At 42.9% G+C, this 18,552-nt stretch overlaps 4 protein-coding genes across 4 annotated transcripts; 3 read left to right on the forward strand and 1 right to left on the reverse strand.

The window, feature by feature from the left end:
• Positions 1–258: 258 nt before the first annotated feature.
• LOC311104453 (tubulin beta-4B chain-like) lies at positions 259–3,007 on the forward strand. The gene is made up of 4 exons (XM_084146292.1): positions 259–417; positions 1,138–1,246; positions 1,420–1,530; positions 1,632–3,007. Exons 1-4 carry the CDS (start codon positions 361–363, stop codon positions 2,687–2,689), a joined length of 1,335 nt encoding a protein of 444 aa, XP_084002418.1. The 5' UTR covers positions 259–360; the 3' UTR covers positions 2,690–3,007.
• A 1,384-nt stretch (positions 3,008–4,391) lies between these two features.
• Positions 4,392–7,138, forward strand: LOC311103423 (tubulin beta-4B chain-like). The gene is made up of 4 exons (XM_084144988.1): positions 4,392–4,532; positions 5,237–5,345; positions 5,537–5,647; positions 5,756–7,138. The coding sequence occupies exons 1-4, from the start codon at positions 4,476–4,478 to the stop codon at positions 6,811–6,813; spliced, it is 1,335 nt and encodes a 444-aa protein (XP_084001114.1). The 5' UTR covers positions 4,392–4,475; the 3' UTR covers positions 6,814–7,138.
• A 712-nt stretch (positions 7,139–7,850) lies between these two features.
• LOC311103424 (protein crumbs homolog 3-like) lies at positions 7,851–12,929 on the reverse strand. The gene is made up of 4 exons (XM_084144989.1): positions 12,588–12,929; positions 11,415–11,642; positions 9,607–9,650; positions 7,851–9,492 (listed from the first exon to the last, which is right to left on the reverse strand). The coding sequence occupies exons 2-4, from the start codon at positions 11,506–11,508 to the stop codon at positions 9,283–9,285; spliced, it is 348 nt and encodes a 115-aa protein (XP_084001115.1). The 5' UTR covers positions 11,509–11,642; positions 12,588–12,929; the 3' UTR covers positions 7,851–9,282.
• A 1,537-nt stretch (positions 12,930–14,466) lies between these two features.
• On the forward strand, positions 14,467–17,823 carry LOC311103425 (histone chaperone asf1b-B). Its single transcript, XM_084144990.1, has 4 exons — positions 14,467–14,993; positions 15,594–15,709; positions 16,300–16,476; positions 16,998–17,823. Exons 1-4 carry the CDS (start codon positions 14,885–14,887, stop codon positions 17,187–17,189), a joined length of 594 nt encoding a protein of 197 aa, XP_084001116.1. The 5' UTR covers positions 14,467–14,884; the 3' UTR covers positions 17,190–17,823.
• The last annotated feature ends 729 nt before the right edge of the window (positions 17,824–18,552 follow it).

Below are 18,552 nucleotides of genomic sequence, written 5' to 3' on the forward strand. Positions count from 1 at the left end.
ATTTTCTGTTGTATTTTTGACTTTATGTTTTTTACCCCATTTGTAACTCTGTGTTGTTTTTATCGCACTGCTTTGCTTTATCTTGGCCAGGTCGCAGTTGTAAATGAGAACTTGTTCTCAACTGGCTTACCTGGTTAAATAAAGGTGAAATAAAAATAAAATAAATCCCCTTTTTCCTCCGGTTTTTCGTTACCATGGGGATGACGTCAGGTTGCACCACCGATTCCGCCCAGTAGAATCAGGAGAGGCGGGTCCATCAGACAGTCAGCTGGTTAAAAAGACAAAGAGCGTCCTCCAAGCCTAGTACCTTCTCGTTCCACCGTCGAATCCTCACAGCTAACGCCCTTCCTTCCATCCAAAATGCGCGAAATAGTGCATCTGCAAGCCGGACAGTGCGGAAACCAGATCGGAGCCAAGGTATTACTCTTCTCTTGTTTGTATATCAATAAAATAGATTGCTTCATGTGAGGGATTGCATGCGACCTATATAAGCCTCTCGCACTCTCTGCGTAGTGCGTAGCTAAATTAAGAATGGCGGCTTGTAATCCACCCATAAGACTGCATCCTCGATAGGCTATAATAGGCCTATATAGGCCTATTGTGCGCGGAAAAATGCATGATCATTCTGTGCACAAGATAAACAACATTTTAATCGGTGTTGCATATGATATGACATGTCCTGAGCTTTTTTTTTTTATTGTTTCCGCTGATTCATTCCCAATGGTTATTTGGGGTCCTTGTAATATGGGCGTGGAAGGGAAAGAAATGGTAGCCTACTAGAAAACCTCCGTCCTCCCTCTTATAACATGATATATTCAACCTAATGAATATTTCTGTCGAAATGACCTTTTAATGCTTAATTTGAAGCATTTAAACTATTACATAATTATGTAAAGGTAATATTTAATACAAGTCATGCTAGTTGTGTTGCTCATGAAAAGGTAAATGTCCATGCAACAGAAAATACACATTGCATTATATCTATTTATTTATATTTTACATTCTAACTTGCACTTTTAAATGGATGCTTCTGTGCGTTGCTATTGACTTGCATCTCATCCCCCTGTACCGCCCCTCCCCCCTCTCGCTCCCATTCTCCTCTCTTTCTCTCGCACTGTCTCTCTCTCGCTGTCTCAGTTCTGGGAGGTGATCAGTGATGAGCATGGCATCGACCCGACTGGCACCTACCATGGAGACAGCGACCTGCAGCTAGACAGGATCAATGTGTACTACAATGAGGCCTCAGGTACAGTATGCACATTATATAGCAATGTATACATAAACCACATAATACATTAAATAAACTGCTGTTTTAATGAGGAAAAATTACATATTACAGACATACAATAAATAATACATACATAAAACGTGTACAGCAACAATAGCTTCAGTATGTCCAACATTTCCCTTCTTTTTCAGGTGGGAAGTATGTCCCCCGTGCCATCCTGGTGGATCTGGAGCCGGGAACCATGGACTCTGTCAGGTCTGGTCCCTTTGGACAGATCTTCAGGCCAGACAACTTTGTCTTCGGTAAGTGGTTGGTGTGTTCAGTGGAAATATGAGATTTGGTGGTAGGCTACTACTAAAGTCTTATCCAGTGAAGTAATGGGTTATGACACTTCTGTTTGCAGGCCAGAGCGGAGCTGGAAACAACTGGGCCAAGGGCCACTACACAGAGGGAGCAGAGCTGGTAGACTCTGTCATGGATGTAGTGAGGAAGGAGGCAGAGAGCTGTGACTGCCTCCAGGGCTTCCAGCTCACCCACTCCCTGGGTGGGGGCACTGGCTCTGGCATGGGCACCCTGCTCATCAGCAAGATCCGTGAGGAGTACCCTGACCGCATCATGAACACCTTCAGCGTGGTGCCCTCTCCCAAAGTGTCTGACACAGTGGTGGAGCCCTACAACGCCACCCTCTCTGTGCATCAGCTGGTGGAGAACACAGATGAAACCTTCTGCATCGACAACGAAGCCCTCTACGACATCTGCTTCCGCACTCTCAAGCTCACCACACCCACCTACGGAGACCTCAACCACCTGGTGTCAGCCACCATGAGTGGAGTGACCACCTGCCTTCGTTTCCCTGGCCAGCTCAACGCCGACCTCCGCAAATTGGCTGTCAACATGGTGCCCTTCCCCCGCCTGCACTTCTTCATGCCTGGCTTTGCTCCCCTCACCAGCAGGGGGAGCCAGCAGTACCGGGCCCTGTCCGTGCCTGAGCTCACTCAGCAGATGTTCGACTCCAAGAACATGATGGCGGCCTGCGACCCTCGTCACGGCCGTTACCTCACCGTGGCCGCTATCTTCCGTGGCCGCATGTCCATGAAGGAGGTGGACGAGCAAATGCTCAACGTCCAGAACAAGAACAGCAGCTACTTTGTGGAATGGATCCCCAACAACGTGAAGACCGCTGTCTGCGACATCCCACCCCGTGGCCTCAAGATGTCTGCCACCTTCATCGGCAACAGCACAGCCATCCAGGAGCTGTTCAAGCGTATCTCTGAGCAGTTCACTGCTATGTTCCGCCGTAAGGCCTTCCTTCACTGGTACACCGGAGAGGGTATGGATGAGATGGAGTTCACTGAGGCTGAGAGCAACATGAATGACCTGGTGTCTGAGTACCAGCAGTACCAGGATGCCACTGCTGAGGAGGGCGAGTTTGAAGAGGAGGGAGAAGAGGAAGCCGCCTAAACCATCCAGTCACTCAACTGCCAAACAGTCTATCACTCCCCTCCGTCCTGTCCCCAAAGCACAACTTGATTGATTTAAGTTAATGTTAATGAAAAGGAAACTCAATCTGTGATAATTAAATTCATGTGCTCAAGCATCTCTTCAGAGGTTCCCATCAGTCTAATTAGTATCTTGTAAGGTTTTCAGTGCTACGTTGAGATCATCCTAGAAGTCTGAGGGTATTCTAACATGAGGTTTCTTATGAAAGCAGCAAGCTGTAACTCGATTACTAGATGTCTAAATTTAATTATGTGAATAAATTAACAATGTTCCATGCCAGGTGTGTTGCTTTACTTAAATAACCCTTTCAATACCTGAGATAATTTTCTATGTTTACAACAGTTATTTTCTGTAAACTCTATCAGTCCATCATCTGACCTGCTGGTTGTACGTCAGTAAGTAGTACTGACGTACAACCAGCAGGTCAGATATCCCATAGGAATGCAGATATAATACTTTACACACTTTGGACCATGGCAGGTAAAAGGTTGTGGGCGGGGAAAGAACTGCTGTATTTTGAATGGTACTGTAATTCCATCCCACAGAATACAGTACCGTACTGTATTTCTGGAGCGCCAAAAACGTTTTGTTTATGGCTAATTTATATATTTTGAGGCATGCCTTGTAAGAGGCTATATTTTTTGCACCCGTTAGTGAGAATGCTGTACCAATCTAACTCCTATGTGGTTACAGTGCCCCATCAATTTAAAATATATAGGGGACAGATAATAGTGACGGCAAGACTTCAACCTTTAATGGTTGAGCATTTTGCCATGTCCATTTGGCCTGTTTTGCCCTGTAGTAGCTGCTGGTTTGGAAGCCTTTGTTAAGGCCTTTAGAAGTGCAAGTGATACCAAACACCAAATATTCATTGATATGCTGTAATGTATTAACTAGCAGCCAACCTGCTTGCACCAATCCCATGTAATTACAGTGAAATACAAACCCCATCTCCCCAAAATGAATGTAATTCATTCATTATGATTGCGGTAGCATTTACTTTTTACAGTATAATACACAATTCTATTGTATTTTACCATGTGTCATTACACATTACTTACTTTGATACTGTATTTAGATTACAGTAGTTCTACTGCAATATGAGATACAGTAACTTACTTACCACTAGCTGCCTGTAAATTACTGTTAAATTCACAGCAATCCCTTTACAGTGTACACAACATCAATGCCAGGTCGGTTTCAGAATATTGATTTAATAATCGCCTACTACCATCCGCCTCCATCTACAGTATGGTATTTTGAATATGTATTTTTTTGGTTGGTGTCAATATATCATCAGTCCACAGTGTGTGGTTTGTATCTTGTGCTTCACCACTCGTGATTGTGACCACTGTGTTCCTGGGGAAAATCTCCCGTGAACATTCATTAGTGAGTTGATGACAATGATCGCTTCAGCTCACTCACAAGAGTCTATTTTACTGTAGGATGCATGCAGCTATCACTACACCACTCGGTGAGTAGGGTCGGGTAACTGCGCATCTTTGGAACACTTATTGATGAAGACTTCCAAATAACAGCATCCTATCCGCTCTCCTCGAGCCTAGGATCCCTCGTTCTCTCCTCCGGTCTTTGGTTACTATGGGGATAACGCCCACCGATTCGGCCCAGTAGTTGGAGGAGAGGCGGGCTCATCAGACAGTCAGCTGGGTGGGAAGAGAAGAAGCGTCCTCTGAGCCAAATCTCGACTGCCGTCTCCTCACAGCCAACGCCCGTCCACCCATCCATAATGCGCGAAATAGTGCATCTGCAAGCCGGCCAGTGCGGTAACCAGATCGGAGCCAAGGTATCATTATTGACTCTTTTGTATTTCCCCAAGAAAATAGATTGCTTCATGTGAATGATTGCAAGCGAGCTAAGATACGCCTTTTTTTTTGCCCTCTGCGTAGCAAAATATAGAAAGGCCGCTGGTAATCCACACATAAAATGTATAGAGTAAGCTGGTGCAGAACTGTGTCCATTATCGATAGGCTATATTATAACATGCATGAAAAATGCATGGTCATTCCGTGCACAAAATACAAATGTGTATAAGAGAAATAGTCTAAACAACAGCTATATCCGATTAATATCAGTTTGAAACACTGTTGCATATGAAATGGGCTGATTTTGTATTGTTTCTGCTGACTCATTCCCAATGGTTATTTGCGGTCCCTAAATGGGCGTGCGGTGGAAGGGAGAGATAACGATACTAGAATACCTTCCTCCTTTCTTTTATGACATGACATACATTTTTATATCTAAATTGTATTTTAATGCTTAATTTGAATCATTTAGAGGTGTACATAATTATGTAAAGGGAAGATTTAATGCATTAAGTCATGCTATTTGTGTTGCTCACAAAAAGGTAAATATCCATGCAACAGAAAATACACATTGCATTATATCTATTTATTTATATTTTACATTCTGACTTGCTTTTTAAATGGATGCTTCTGTGTATTGCTATTGACTTGCATCTCAACCACCCTCTCTCTCTCGCTGTCTCAGTTCTGGGAGGTGATCAGTGATGAGCATGGCATCGACCCGACTGGCAGCTACCATGGAGACAGCGACCTGCAGCTAGACAGGATCAATGTGTACTACAATGAGGCCTCAGGTACAGTATGCACATTATATAGCAATGCATACATAAACCACATAATAATGTCTCCAATTATTGAAACAAACAGAAATAGACTCTTGCATTAACAATGAAAAAATACTGGCATTCAGAGGTACCCTATAATCACAAATACAGTGCTCAGTAATAATAGCTTCAGTATGCCCAATATTTCCCTTCTTTTTCAGGTGGGAAGTATGTCCCCCGTGCCATCCTGGTAGATCTGGAGCCGGGCACCATGGACTCTGTCAGGTCTGGCCCCTTCGGACAGATCTTCAGGCCAGACAACTTTGTCTTCGGTGAGTGGTTGGTTTGGTAGTCAGTGGAAATATGAGATTTGGTGGTAGACTACAACTGTAATCTTGTCCCGTCAGTGAAGTAGTGGTTTATGACACTCTTGTCTGCAGGCCAGAGCGGAGCTGGAAACAACTGGGCCAAGGGCCACTACACAGAGGGAGCAGAGCTGGTAGACTCTGTCATGGATGTAGTGAGGAAGGAGGCAGAGAGCTGTGACTGCCTCCAGGGCTTCCAGCTCACCCACTCCCTGGGTGGGGGCACTGGCTCTGGCATGGGCACCCTGCTCATCAGCAAGATCCGCGAGGAGTACCCAGACCGCATCATGAACACCTTCAGCGTGGTGCCCTCTCCCAAAGTGTCCGACACAGTGGTGGAGCCCTACAACGCCACCCTCTCTGTACATCAGCTGGTGGAGAACACAGATGAAACCTTCTGCATCGACAACGAAGCCCTCTACGACATCTGCTTCCGCACTCTCAAGCTCACCACACCCACCTACGGAGACCTCAACCACCTGGTGTCAGCCACCATGAGTGGAGTGACCACCTGCCTTCGTTTCCCTGGCCAGCTCAACGCCGACCTCCGCAAATTGGCTGTCAACATGGTGCCCTTCCCCCGCCTGCACTTCTTCATGCCTGGCTTTGCTCCCCTCACCAGCAGGGGGAGCCAGCAGTACCGCGCCCTGTCCGTGCCTGAGCTCACCCAGCAGATGTTCGACTCCAAGAACATGATGGCGGCCTGCGACCCTCGTCACGGCCGTTACCTCACCGTGGCTGCCGTCTTCCGTGGCCGCATGTCCATGAAGGAGGTGGACGAGCAAATGCTCAATGTCCAGAACAAGAACAGCAGCTACTTTGTGGAATGGATCCCCAACAACGTGAAGACCGCTGTCTGCGACATCCCACCCCGTGGCCTCAAGATGGCTGCCACCTTCATCGGCAACAGCACAGCCATCCAGGAGCTGTTCAAGCGTATCTCTGAGCAGTTCACTGCTATGTTCCGCCGTAAGGCCTTCCTTCACTGGTACACCGGAGAGGGTATGGATGAGATGGAGTTCACTGAGGCTGAGAGCAACATGAATGACCTGGTGTCTGAGTACCAGCAGTACCAGGATGCCACTGCTGAGGAGGGCGAGTTTGAAGAGGAGGGAGAAGAGGAAGCCGCCTAAACCATCCAGTCACTCAACTGCCAAACAGTCTATCACTCCCCTCCGTCCTGTCCCCAACTCCATCCCTTCATCCTTATCATCGGCTTTCTCTCAGGAAGGCAGATGTTCCTATATGATTTTTTTTTTTACACATTAGACAGTGATCTTACCAGATAGTATTGAACATTTGACATTATTTTGTTTTTGTATGTTGGAAATCCAGTGAATAGTTTTTATTTTCCTACATTCATCTAATCATTGCTTTGCGGAATTAAAAGCAAGTGATTTTAACTATGAAGCCTTCAAGTTGGAAAATGATTAAAGTTTCAATTAAATTGGTACTTTCTCTGTGTTTTCATTGTTTTTATTTGATGGGTGTTATAAATAATGAATATGGTCTTATATATAATTGATTACTGTACAACATGAAATTGAATTGACACACTAGATTAAAGTCAGCATGCACAACTAAAGTATTTCCACATACTGTAAGCTATGTGAATTTGAAGCTATGAGCCAAAAATGTCAAAGGTAAAAGTAGATTTTTGAAAACTGAGTTTGTTAGTGAGCATTCACTACAGGCTGAAGACTAACTGCACTGCCCACTGTGGTGCATGCCAATGAGTTAGTAGAGCAATACACTGCATTGGAATGCATTCCTAGAATGTAACAACAGGCAAAATAAGACTGACTGTTAAAGACTTGGCTGCATTGTTTTCAACAGTCGTCATCACTTCCCAGCTCCTGTAGTCAGTTGCCGCTGGCTAATAATTCTGTCTGAAGCTATTTTGTCAATCACAGCTTCACAAAAAGCTGACCAGTAAGGTCTGCATGCTGAGCAAGTGTATCATTTCTCATACACTTCACACTCACCATTTTAGGGATGTCTGATACGTCAGATATGATGCTCTTTCTTCTGCTTTTGTCCTCTGGTTAATTCCTCATATAAGTGTGGTTGTGTTTTCACACCAGAGAGACCCAGAAGCAAGTCTTGACACCATCTGATCAAAGTCCAGCACTGATTATGCAAAAAAAAATCTGCTGAGGTAGCCAATTCTAAAAATGACTATTAGTATTTATTTAACATGTAGGCTACAATAGATAAATATGTCATGACATTGTAAAACAACTCTACATTATGAGAATTGAATCCCATCATAGGCTTTGCAACATACAAACAACATACTGGTAAGAACACACATGGAATATACAATCTAATGTAATATACAATTTCATCCAATGTTAAATTAATATAACAATTATGAAATACTACAATACAATTATTCAAGAGCAAACAATCATTCATTTTGTGCTTAAATATGATTAAGAATTGAATAATTATTTGATCTGCACACGGTATCCACAAACAGAGAATATCCCACTGGGAGAAATGTTTTCTAGATAATATTAGGTTACAGAGTCATTATCTGTAAAGCTGGATACAGGACTGATTCAGTAGTAAGACATGTATTGAGGTAAGTAATCAGTGTAAAAGTCTAGACAATGAAATGCTTTTCTGACAATCAATAGTGGTTTCCTCGTAAACAAATATTATTGCACGCTATACATTTAAGTAATCCAGAAATAATTTATACAAACATTTACATTACATTCCGATATCATTTTTTGCATGTATCAAGCAAGCACGGGTCTGCTTACGATTATAGAAGTTAGACTGTATCCAGTCTTTCAGTAGCTGTTGAGAGAGCCAAATTGCCTAGACAGAGGACTGAAATACTCAGAGTGAAATGTATTTACCAAAGACGAGTATGAGCAGAGACTGAATACTGGTCCTCTTCCATCTAGTGCAGGTGATGGTTTGGTTCCTCTTCCAGTATGACCATTTGAATGATTGTGTACATGTCTATCCCATTCAAATATGCCAGTGCTATTAAATAACACACCATAGAGAAAGCAGTCAGCACCTCATGGACCTTAGTTCTAGTTGTTCTAGTTGAGGGATGTGGTATTTGTGGTAGCTATCCCAACGTTTGTGTCCTGGTCCTGTACTAGCACTAGTCCATGTGCTTGCAGTACATACAGTACACTTATTTATTTTAATTTTATTTTACCTTTATTTAACTAGGCAAGTCAGTTAAGAACAAATTCTTATTTACAATGACGGCCTACACTGGGCCAATTGTGCGCCGCCCTATGGGACTCCCAATCACGGCCGGTTGTGATACAGCCTAGAATCGAACCAGGGGGTCTGTAGTGACGCCTCAAGCACTGAGATGCAGTGCCTTAGACCGCTGCGCCACTCGGGAGCATGGGCCCTCCTCTTCCAGGGCTAGGTCCTGTGTACCTCTCGTCCCATCCTGTATCTGTCAACGTTGTGTCATGACCCTCTAATATCTAATATTGGGGCCAATATAGGTGCCGCGGTAAAGGTAATCATAAGCTCTTGAGGTGGAGCTTCTTCAGTCATCAGGATTTTGCTGTTGCTTGGATGTACAGGACAGGTGTTGAGAGACTGCTGAGACACTAGACTCAGATGAGTCTCTCCTCCTTGGGCAGTTTGAGTGCGTCTGGTGTCTCAACACTGTGGGCCCCTGTCTGCTCCTCAGCACTGGGCCGGTACGTCCCCTCAGACTGCCTCTTCTTCCTCACCACGCAGAAAAGCCACGCTAGCACAGCAGATGCTATGGCCAGCAGCCCCAGTATAACAGTCGGGGCCACAATAGCTGCAATGTTGGGTCCCTAGAGGCAGAACAACACAGGGGTAGCAGTCATTCTCACAAATAAAGCTCTGGATACTTCTGGTTTAATTTCCTCTAACAGAAACAGAGATAAAGATAGCAGCAGTTTACTCACTGGGGCAGTTGTGTTAGAGGGTAATCCATTAGTTGTGTTGTCCCCTGTAGAAAGCATTAAAGATTACCACTCAGGTCATTGTAATAGTTTGCTACAAGAATACAAATACACCCTCTCTTTGCTCAATGTAGGATAACACAATAGGATTGAACAATGTGGAAAAACAGGACATTTTCAAATGACACACTGAACCAACTGCAGGTGATAAAAATGACAGTTGTGGTGCTCTGAGGCAACAACCTACATGTCCACACATGACCACATACCAGAACAACAGGCTAAAGTCAAGCATTCATATGAGTATTGTTTATATTATTTTTTGTTGTTGTATTGTTTGTATATCGTTGTATTTTAAATTTGTGTGACTATCCTTGTCTATCAGTGTATCAGTGTTTTGTTCCTTTTCATGTTTTTTTTTTTTTTGTGGACCACTGGAAGTGTAGCTGCAGCTTCTGCAAAAGCTAATGCGGATCCCAATAAACAAATAATAAACAAATAAGCAAAAGTTTTAACACATCAAGTTACTTAAATACAGTTAAAAGTAATTTATTTACAGCGGAGGGGGAAACAAAACAGAAAGGTAGAAGTTGATGTCATTTTTAGATTGATAGATCGACAACATAATAGCCTATTGCAATGCGATAGGATCACTGGGTTCCTCAAGTCCAGTGCTTTGTTCAGGCACTTTCTCCATCACCAGCCATGTGATTACTCTGTGACATCCCGCACAGTAACTACTTGAATGTAGGAGAGGACTTGGAATGCGGCCTTTGCCTCTGGTCAGTGGAGCTCAGCCCCTGAACAATTTTACTTGTTGAACTATCCGGAAAAGCATAACTATATTTCTATTACCATGTCACTGCGGTGTCAAAGTGATTATTGACTATCAATTCAGGGTAGATGTCTTGCTTGGAAAACTTAAACGCCCATTTAGGGATTTCAAACAAAGTTAATGATTGGCTAAGGCAAATAGTAAAATAGTAAACTCTCCCAAGGGCAAAAGTACACCTTGATAACAAAAAACAAGGCTAGGTTGTTTGGGGGAGGGGCACAGCTTTTGCTCAAAATGAGACACCGAAAAGCCTCCTGTAGCAGTAACAGCCAGATACGTTTATTGTAGCAAACTAACTACAGTTGACATTACAGCTTGGAGGTGTCTGCATTGAAGTGCAGCCATTGTTCAGTGTTGTCCCATTACCAGAAAAGCAGAAGAGTTTGTTGTTGGAGTTACTGCCAGAGCACTCAGAACAACCACTAAAAGGCTGCTTTATTTATTGTTTCTTGCTGAGTAATGTACAGCTATAATGCATTGTAAAAACGTTCTAGAAGCACATACGACCCCCTTATAACGTCTTACTATCATCTCATAATTAACCTGACTAACAGTTCAGTGCACTGACGAATTGCAGTGTAAAATATAACATATAAGGGCTCATATGTGCTTTAAAACAAGTAATAAAGCATTATAAATACGAGCATTAAGTATTACCATACGTCTATCAGAGAAATCACGTCCACATTAAGAAAAGTGGGTGTGCCCGAGCTTTTCATACCAATGGTTCCTACCCAAAGCTCTCACACATTACGAAATATACGTACAACCTGTTGGCATGTTACTGCATGCTTTAGTTTTTATTGCTTAATGCCTAGAATGTTGTGTGCAACCTGCTTTTGTGCTTTTGTGCATATCGTTCCAGGCAGTCGTACAATAGATTGTTTGTCTGTGGTCAGAGACAATCCAGTGTGGTGGTGATGGGGTTATTTCACAAGAAAGACGGGGGGATTGTAGAGGCGGTGGCATGACTCACCCATAACCCGGACAGGATTACTCCCCAGGACCAGTAGTAGGACACTCCCAGCCAGGAGACCAGGCCAGGCCGTCATGTCTGGGAGCAGTGCCATCTCCACTCAAACCGATGGGTTCTAGAGAGGGTAGATCATCAGCAAGGGGACGCCTGGACATCAGGTCAGGGCCATTTCATCAGGAGTAGTGCTCAGCAGCACAAGCACACTGGCGTCAGTCTCCCCAGGGCGCTCTAAAGAGATGAAGATTATAGTGTTAAAGAAAAAAAAACAGTTCATACGGAGCTACATTGAGCCTGAGTCTCTATTGAAATCCCAATATTATTGAGTCTGGTTCATAAAGTGACATAAAATGCAAGAGAAGATGAAATCCTAACAGCTCTCTATACTTCATTCCTCATAGAATTATTCTAAGTCCCAGGAGAAACAATTATCCCATACCATGACAATACAATAAAACAGATTGAATCAAGTTATTATAAAAATGTCAGACTGTCAGAAACTGTCCAACCTGAAATTGATAGGGCTGCAGGTAGCCTAGCGGTTAAGAGCATTGGGCCAGTAACTGAAAGTTCGCTGGTTAGAATCCCCGGGCCGCCTAGATTAAAAATCTGTTGATGTGCCCTTAAGCAAGGCACTTAACCCTAATGGCTCCTGTAAGTCCCTCTGGATAAGAGTGTCTGCTAAATGACTAAAATGTCGATTTGACCACAGAGGCAAAATTACAATTATGATTAATTCAGCACCATGACCACCTCCCCAAAAAGTTTTCAGATCCTTCAAGGCACATTCAGGATAATTTGTTTGAGACATATAGGCCTTTATTCCAAATGAAACGTTTAAGGTGGGCTGACTTAGTAAAACTAGTGGGATATGTGAACAATTGCACCTGTTCAGGGAGGTGGGGAGGGAGGGCATTGAGATAACAAATGCCAATTAATAAATAATATTCTTAGTAAATGTTGTGAAAGTAGCATCCTATCGAAATAAAAGTAAAACCCTATAAAAGTATTGTAAAGTATAGGATTTACTGTGCCCCATAATTCATTTCCAATACTTCCAAGCCATTTTATGTAAAGAGATACCGCACACCTGCCCCGCAACAAACTAGTCGATCTAATAATACAAGAAGTATAGGATTTTATTATAGACAGAGCTGTACAGAACATTATACACACCTTTTCACCGAATAATGTTGATATTCGTTTTATACAACGGGGATCAATCCAACTCCTTGCGAAAAAAACAACGGGTCGCTTCCGCCGCCTCACCTAATCGAGTGAGTGGGTGAACCGAAACTGGCTCAAATGTCAGGACGGGTTTATGATTAAACCTCTCCCAACAATGTCCGAAAAAATAATCTGCTAACTAAATCCGATAGCAAGGCCGTTTTAGTGGCTGAATGGGTATATTTTGATATATGTCACCGTAGACTACCTGTATAGGTTTAACTATGTAAAACAGTTTTTTTCATTCCCTCTTCACATCGCCCCTATGGTCACATGGTTCACTTCAGTCTCATGTTACAGTACCTGAGCCCAGTATCAACCTGTGGCACAGGAGACAGATACGCCTTTGTATGATGAGGCACCAGAGTAGTGGACAAAAATCCACCTGCTCAATGGAGCCTACTTCCTCCCATTGCTCATGCTCTCTCACTCATTATGGATCCTTCACTATTAGATTTCTATGGGAACCTTTCTCAAGTTCTACACTGTTCTATTGATGTGTGTCTGAAGCTTTGAAAGTGTCCATCTACATTTTTTTTCCATCTGCAAGAGAAAGATAAAAGGCTGTGGATATGTTCAGGCCCAATGAGTAAACACTGAACATTTTGAGAAACTTTAGGCTGCATTTTTAAATCCTGTATTTTAAGGGTTTCATGTGTGTGCATGGTGAGAATTTCTTTGCGGTTTTAGGACCTCTAGTGGAGAGCAATTATATTTTTTTCTAGCCGACCCCATCCTCAAAGCAAGATTGAAAAAATCCTGAAATACCATGAGCACAGCTAATTATGGTATCTTAATCCTTGCCTAATCACAGTTTCATCTAGGCCTATGCCAGAATGTGACTGAAGACTGGCATAGAAAACACAGTCTGTTCAATATATGATTACATTTTTTTTACATTTTTAGTCATTTAGCAGACGCTCTTATCCAGAGCGACTTACAGTTAGTGAATACATATTTTTTTTTTTTTTTTTTTTATACTGGCCCCCCGTGGGAATCGAACCCACAACCCTGGCGTTGCAAACGCCATGCTCTATCAACTGAGCTACATCCCTGCCGGCCATTCCCTCCCCTACCCTGGACGACGCTGGGCCAATTGTGCGCCGCCCATGAGTCTCCCGGTCGCGGCCGGCTGCGACAGAGCCTGGATTCGAACCAGGATCTCTAGTGGCACAGTTAGCACTGCGATGCAGTGCCTTAGACCACTGCGCCACTCAGAAACATTTCCATGTTTCTATTTGGTGTGGTTAATTGTCAATCCATAACCACCCCAATATTGCATGTTACGTGGGCATACATTCTGCAGTCTGCAAAAAGCACTGAGTAGTCACATTATTATGTGTGCAGAAAGTATCTCTGCCACAGGCCCTTGGGTTAATGGTCTCCCATGTATTGACCTACACAACATGAACTTGAAGTATGCATCATACATTTCTAGAGCCCTATACACATACGTAAATCCATTGAAACACACACACACACAAATGTGGTGTAGACATTATGGGACCAAAAATGAAATAGTCCTGGGACTTTCCTCTTCACTCCAGACTAGAATGTAGAAATGTTTCCATCTCAAAAGAGTGGCTGAATATGATACAGTGGTTGTGTTTGTTTGCTTTGGCCAAAGCAGTGGGGTACATGGGGGAGTAGGGTCGTGTCATTTTAATTTCTACCTGAAACGTTTTGTAACGTGTAATTGCACCCGTTTTGTGGCGTTGTTCGAGCACAACGTTATTGTTGCTGGCCAATCATAGCTTTACTTTTCTTCTACCCAGCGAATCATCGTTTAGAATAGAAAAACAACCCGCCCCATTTCATTCGACATTTTGATGGCTTTGTGAAATTTACTGGCGGGTGATTTGTTTGTTCATGAAATAGCTATATTGAACAAAACTAGTCAGAGGAATATTTCAGAAACCAGTAAATACTTTAAAAACGAATGACACGTTGTTAAAAGAATACAATTTATGTAGAAAGTATTGGCTCATATAGCAGGCTATCATAACAATACGATATATCTACCAAATAATTTCAAAATTACACTAAAGCGTAGCTGTCAACCTGCGAAATCAGATGCATTTTTAAACGCAACAACCGAATTTCTCTTCGTGTGAGCTGCGTGAGAACGTTGCTTGCTAGTTGCTACATTGTTGCGGCCTGAAACCTTCCCTGGAAAATTTGCTTGACAGTCCAGTTTGCTAGCGACTCAGCCAGCGCGTCTGTCACTCGCAGTAGGAACAGCAATAATGGCGAAGGTTCAAGTACTAAATGTCGCTGTCCTCGATAACCCGAGTCGATTCGGAAACCCATTTCAATTCGAAATAACATTTGAGTGCATGGAAGACCTGCCAGAAGGTAAGTGTTGTGCTCACCTGTCGAATAATTACTTTGTTTATTCTCATCTGACGATTTATGGCTAGCTTGCTAACGTTAGCTTGCTAGCTAAATTGCCAGTTGTTTGAACATGAAGTAGCTAGCCTAGCTGATAATCTCGCTAGCTAGCTAGTTCTGGCAAACAAAGAATGGTTAATTACTGCTTTATATGCCTACTGAACAAAGAGGTGGCTCGTTTTTTAATATATATTTTTTACACATTGTACTTTGATATTGCTTAGCTACATGGTGGCGTTAGTTGATATGGCTATTTAGCTGGCTAGCTTAGCTAGAATGGTGTCAAACTTTTGGTTTTGTTTGTATTTGGTTGGCGGTGGCGGGGAATTCTTACGTAGGTAACTAACGCTAACTTCTAGAACACGCATTGATATGTAGTGGTCCACTTGCCTTGCGCGTTATCTTACCCAAACAATCAAATCATTTCACAGGTGTAATTGATAACAGAATGCTGACCAGAGCAGTCTTCACAGTCCAACTATTTCCTTTCTTTCTCCAAAGTTTCAAACGGAGTTTGTTGGTCCGGAAGACAGTGATTTTACTTTATTATTTTTTGTGTTGCAGATCTTGAGTGGAAGATCATCTATGTGGGTTCAGCAGAGAGTGAAGAGTATGACCAAACCCTTGACTCTGTTCTGGTTGGCCCAGTACCAGCCGGGAGGCACATGTTTGTGTTCCAGGTAAGTTTTATAGATGGAAGTAACTAACAATGTTATTTCAGCTGTTGTCTGGCTGCAGCTTTCCTTGCTCCTCTTCATTCCCCAGCCCAATCTAGCATACACCCCCCTCTCTACCTGTGTCCATTCTTTTTGCCTTTCATCTTTCATTCAACCCTTCTGGCAAATTTCCCCACTGTTTTACCAAAAAGGCTCAGACTTTTGTGTTCATCTCCATGGCCCAGTTCCTGGGTCTCATTGGACCATGGCCTCAGTGGACCTGCTCTGATTTGGGGCAAAGGCCACTGGTACTTTACACATAATTTACATAACAATGGCCAACTGTGAACATGGGTTAGCACCTTCTCACAAAACAACTGTTTTGATGATGCAGAGGTTGTTGATTCTGCTCGTCACAAGGTCTCAGTGTCAGTCCTAGCGATGGAAACAGTTCCCAAAAAATAACTCTGAGCTTATAACATAATCACTAGCGACACACTGGTGCTGTATTGGAGAAACCAGATATACAAACTATACCCTCCCCCTTACCCCTCTCTCCTCCTGCCTTCCTCCTTGCACCTCATCGTCATCTACAGTATGTTACCTCTCAACAGGCGGATGCCCCAAACACGGGTCTGATTCCAGAAAGCGATGCTGTCGGTGTCACTGTGGCGCTAATCACCTGTACATACCGCGGACAGGAGTTCATTCGCATCGGGTACTACGTCAACAACGAGTACACTGACCCTGAGCTGCGGGAGAACCCACCCATCAAACCTGACTATGGACAGGTAAAGGAGGAAACTCTCAATGGGTGTGCATGATTTAGCTTGACTGTGTTTCCTTCCAGGAAGATGTTCAAGTTTTATTAGTCGTATGTACACAATACACATGGTATACACCGTCCAACGAAATGCTTACTTACACTTTACTTGTTCCCTCCCATCTGCCCTTGTTCACTACCATTCACAGATCTGACAGGACTGTTACATTAATATTGAGGAAACTAGGTGGAGCTATTGCTTACACCTACCAATTTATATCAGATCTATGAAGGGGAATGAATGATGGCAGAGTAGAGGGGACAACTTTTTGGAATTAAATTCAACCTTTCTGTTGTGGAAGGGCGAAGTATCCACTAATACATTGGTCTTAAAGTGCAAACTCTGCCCACTCACCATGGGCACATGTCCCACTGTACTGCTCAGGCTTCAGTATAATGTAAAAATGGAACGTCTTATTGCAAATAAAAGTACATGTACTGAATAATTTCATTGGAATACCACCTTAATGCTGTTTGTCTGTCTTCCAGCTCCAGAGAAATATTTTGGCTTCAAACCCACGTGTAACAAGATTCCATATAAACTGGGAAGGGTGTGCAGAAAGGATGGAAGACTCAGAGAATGTGGATCCTGCCCCCAACTCTATGCTGCCCCCATCTTGCCTCCCAGGCAAGGCCCCACCCATAGGGTTGCTACCTGACAACTCTATGGACTGCTTGTAGAGGGAAACATGCATATACTCACACATAATCAATGATCAACCCAAACACTATAAGCAGAAGAATGGACATGGACATTCTGACTTGGATGTACAGCCAGCTTTGCCTTACAGCTGCTCTTATTTCCCTGAAACTGTCAACAACACACTCTCACCTTGGACTTCAGAGGACTACAGTGTCTTGCAACCAAGACAATCTTTCTGGAGTCATCTTTATGTATTGGAAGTTAAAACTAATTCATCCCTTCATTTTTAATACTATCAACAGGGCGAAAGCTGAAATATCCAAGTTTCCATAAATGTTTAGCAGCTAATTGGCAGAAATACTGATTCACACCAACTAGTCAGCTGTTAATTATGTAATGTAAATACCAACAGAGGATTGTGTGAAGCAAAATGGAGGAAGAAATGACTCAAGTTGCAGGAAGGAAAATAATGGTGGTATTTTTTGGCTCTTTCTGAGATGTTATGTTTAAGTGTTTATGGTCCTTATAGCATTTGGGTTACTGTTTTCCCCCTTTGATGTTTTGGGATACTTTTTTTTGGGGGGGGGGGCAGCTAATACTGGTATGTACATATGTTTTTTATTTTATTTTTCCTGTGTGCCATTTTGTTTTGAAATAAATCTTTTTTTGTTATGTGATGTGTGTGATTGTCTCTGACAAGCTTTGAGACTTGTGATGAAAACGGCAAAGATGGTATTCTACATCTGATTATTTAATGGAGTATCACCTTTCCTCAACTTTGAATGGTTTTGCATTGAAAATAATGGGTGTAGCTTCCTCTACTTTTTGTTACATTCATAAATACAGTGGGGGGAAAAAAGTATTTAGTCAGCCACCAATTGTGCAAGTTCTCCCACTTAAAAAGATGAGAGGCCTGAAATTTTCATCATAGGTACACGTCAACTATGACAGACATAATGATTTTAAAAAATCCAGAAAATCACATTGTATGATTTTTAATGAATTTATTTGCAAATTATGGTGGAAAATAAGTATTTGGTCAATAACAAAAGTTTCTCAATACTTTGTTATATACCCTTTGTTGGCAATGACACAGGTCAAACGTTTTCTGTAAGTCTTCACAAGGTTTTCACACACTGTTGCTGGTATTTTGGCCCATTCCTCCATGCAGATCTCCTCTAGAGCAGTGATGTTTTGGGGCTGTCGCTTGGCAACACAGACTTTCAACTCCCTCCAAAGATTTTCTATGGGGTTGAGCTCTGGAGACTGGCTAGGCCACTCCAGGACCTTGAAATGCTTCTTACGAAGCCACTCCTTCGTTGCCCGGGCGGTGTGTTTGGGATCATTGTCATGCTGAAAGACCCAGCCACGTTTCATCTTCAATGCCCTTGCTGATGGAAG

This window comes from Coregonus lavaretus (assembly GCF_964263955.1).
Source record: "Coregonus lavaretus genome assembly, chromosome: 28".
Classification (NCBI taxonomy): domain Eukaryota; kingdom Metazoa; phylum Chordata; class Actinopteri; order Salmoniformes; family Salmonidae; genus Coregonus; species Coregonus lavaretus.

Excerpts from the sequence above, each read along its gene's own strand:
- LOC311104453 (XM_084146292.1), top strand. The coding sequence starts at position 361 with ATGCGCGAAATAGTGCATCTGCAAGCCGGACAGTGCGGAAACCAGATC. Across the intron at positions 418-1,137 it reads GAAACCAGATCGGAGCCAAG|TTCTGGGAGGTGATCAGTGA; the intron begins GTATTACTCTTC and ends TCGCTGTCTCAG. Across the intron at positions 1,531-1,631 it reads GCCAGACAACTTTGTCTTCG|GCCAGAGCGGAGCTGGAAAC; the intron begins GTAAGTGGTTGG and ends TTCTGTTTGCAG.
- LOC311103423 (XM_084144988.1), top strand. The coding sequence starts at position 4,476 with ATGCGCGAAATAGTGCATCTGCAAGCCGGCCAGTGCGGTAACCAGATC. Across the intron at positions 4,533-5,236 it reads GTAACCAGATCGGAGCCAAG|TTCTGGGAGGTGATCAGTGA; the intron begins GTATCATTATTG and ends TCGCTGTCTCAG. Across the intron at positions 5,346-5,536 it reads GTACTACAATGAGGCCTCAG|GTGGGAAGTATGTCCCCCGT; the intron begins GTACAGTATGCA and ends CTTCTTTTTCAG.
- LOC311103424 (XM_084144989.1), bottom strand. The coding sequence starts at position 11,508 with ATGGCACTGCTCCCAGACATGACGGCCTGGCCTGGTCTCCTGGCTGGG. Across the intron at positions 9,651-11,414 it reads TAATCCTGTCCGGGTTATGG|GGGACAACACAACTAATGGA; the intron begins GTGAGTCATGCC and ends TGCTTTCTACAG. Across the intron at positions 9,493-9,606 it reads CCTCTAACACAACTGCCCCA|GGACCCAACATTGCAGCTAT; the intron begins GTGAGTAAACTG and ends TTCTGCCTCTAG.
- LOC311103425 (XM_084144990.1), top strand. The coding sequence starts at position 14,885 with ATGGCGAAGGTTCAAGTACTAAATGTCGCTGTCCTCGATAACCCGAGT. Across the intron at positions 15,710-16,299 it reads GGCACATGTTTGTGTTCCAG|GCGGATGCCCCAAACACGGG; the intron begins GTAAGTTTTATA and ends ACCTCTCAACAG. Across the intron at positions 16,477-16,997 it reads TCAAACCTGACTATGGACAG|CTCCAGAGAAATATTTTGGC; the intron begins GTAAAGGAGGAA and ends TCTGTCTTCCAG.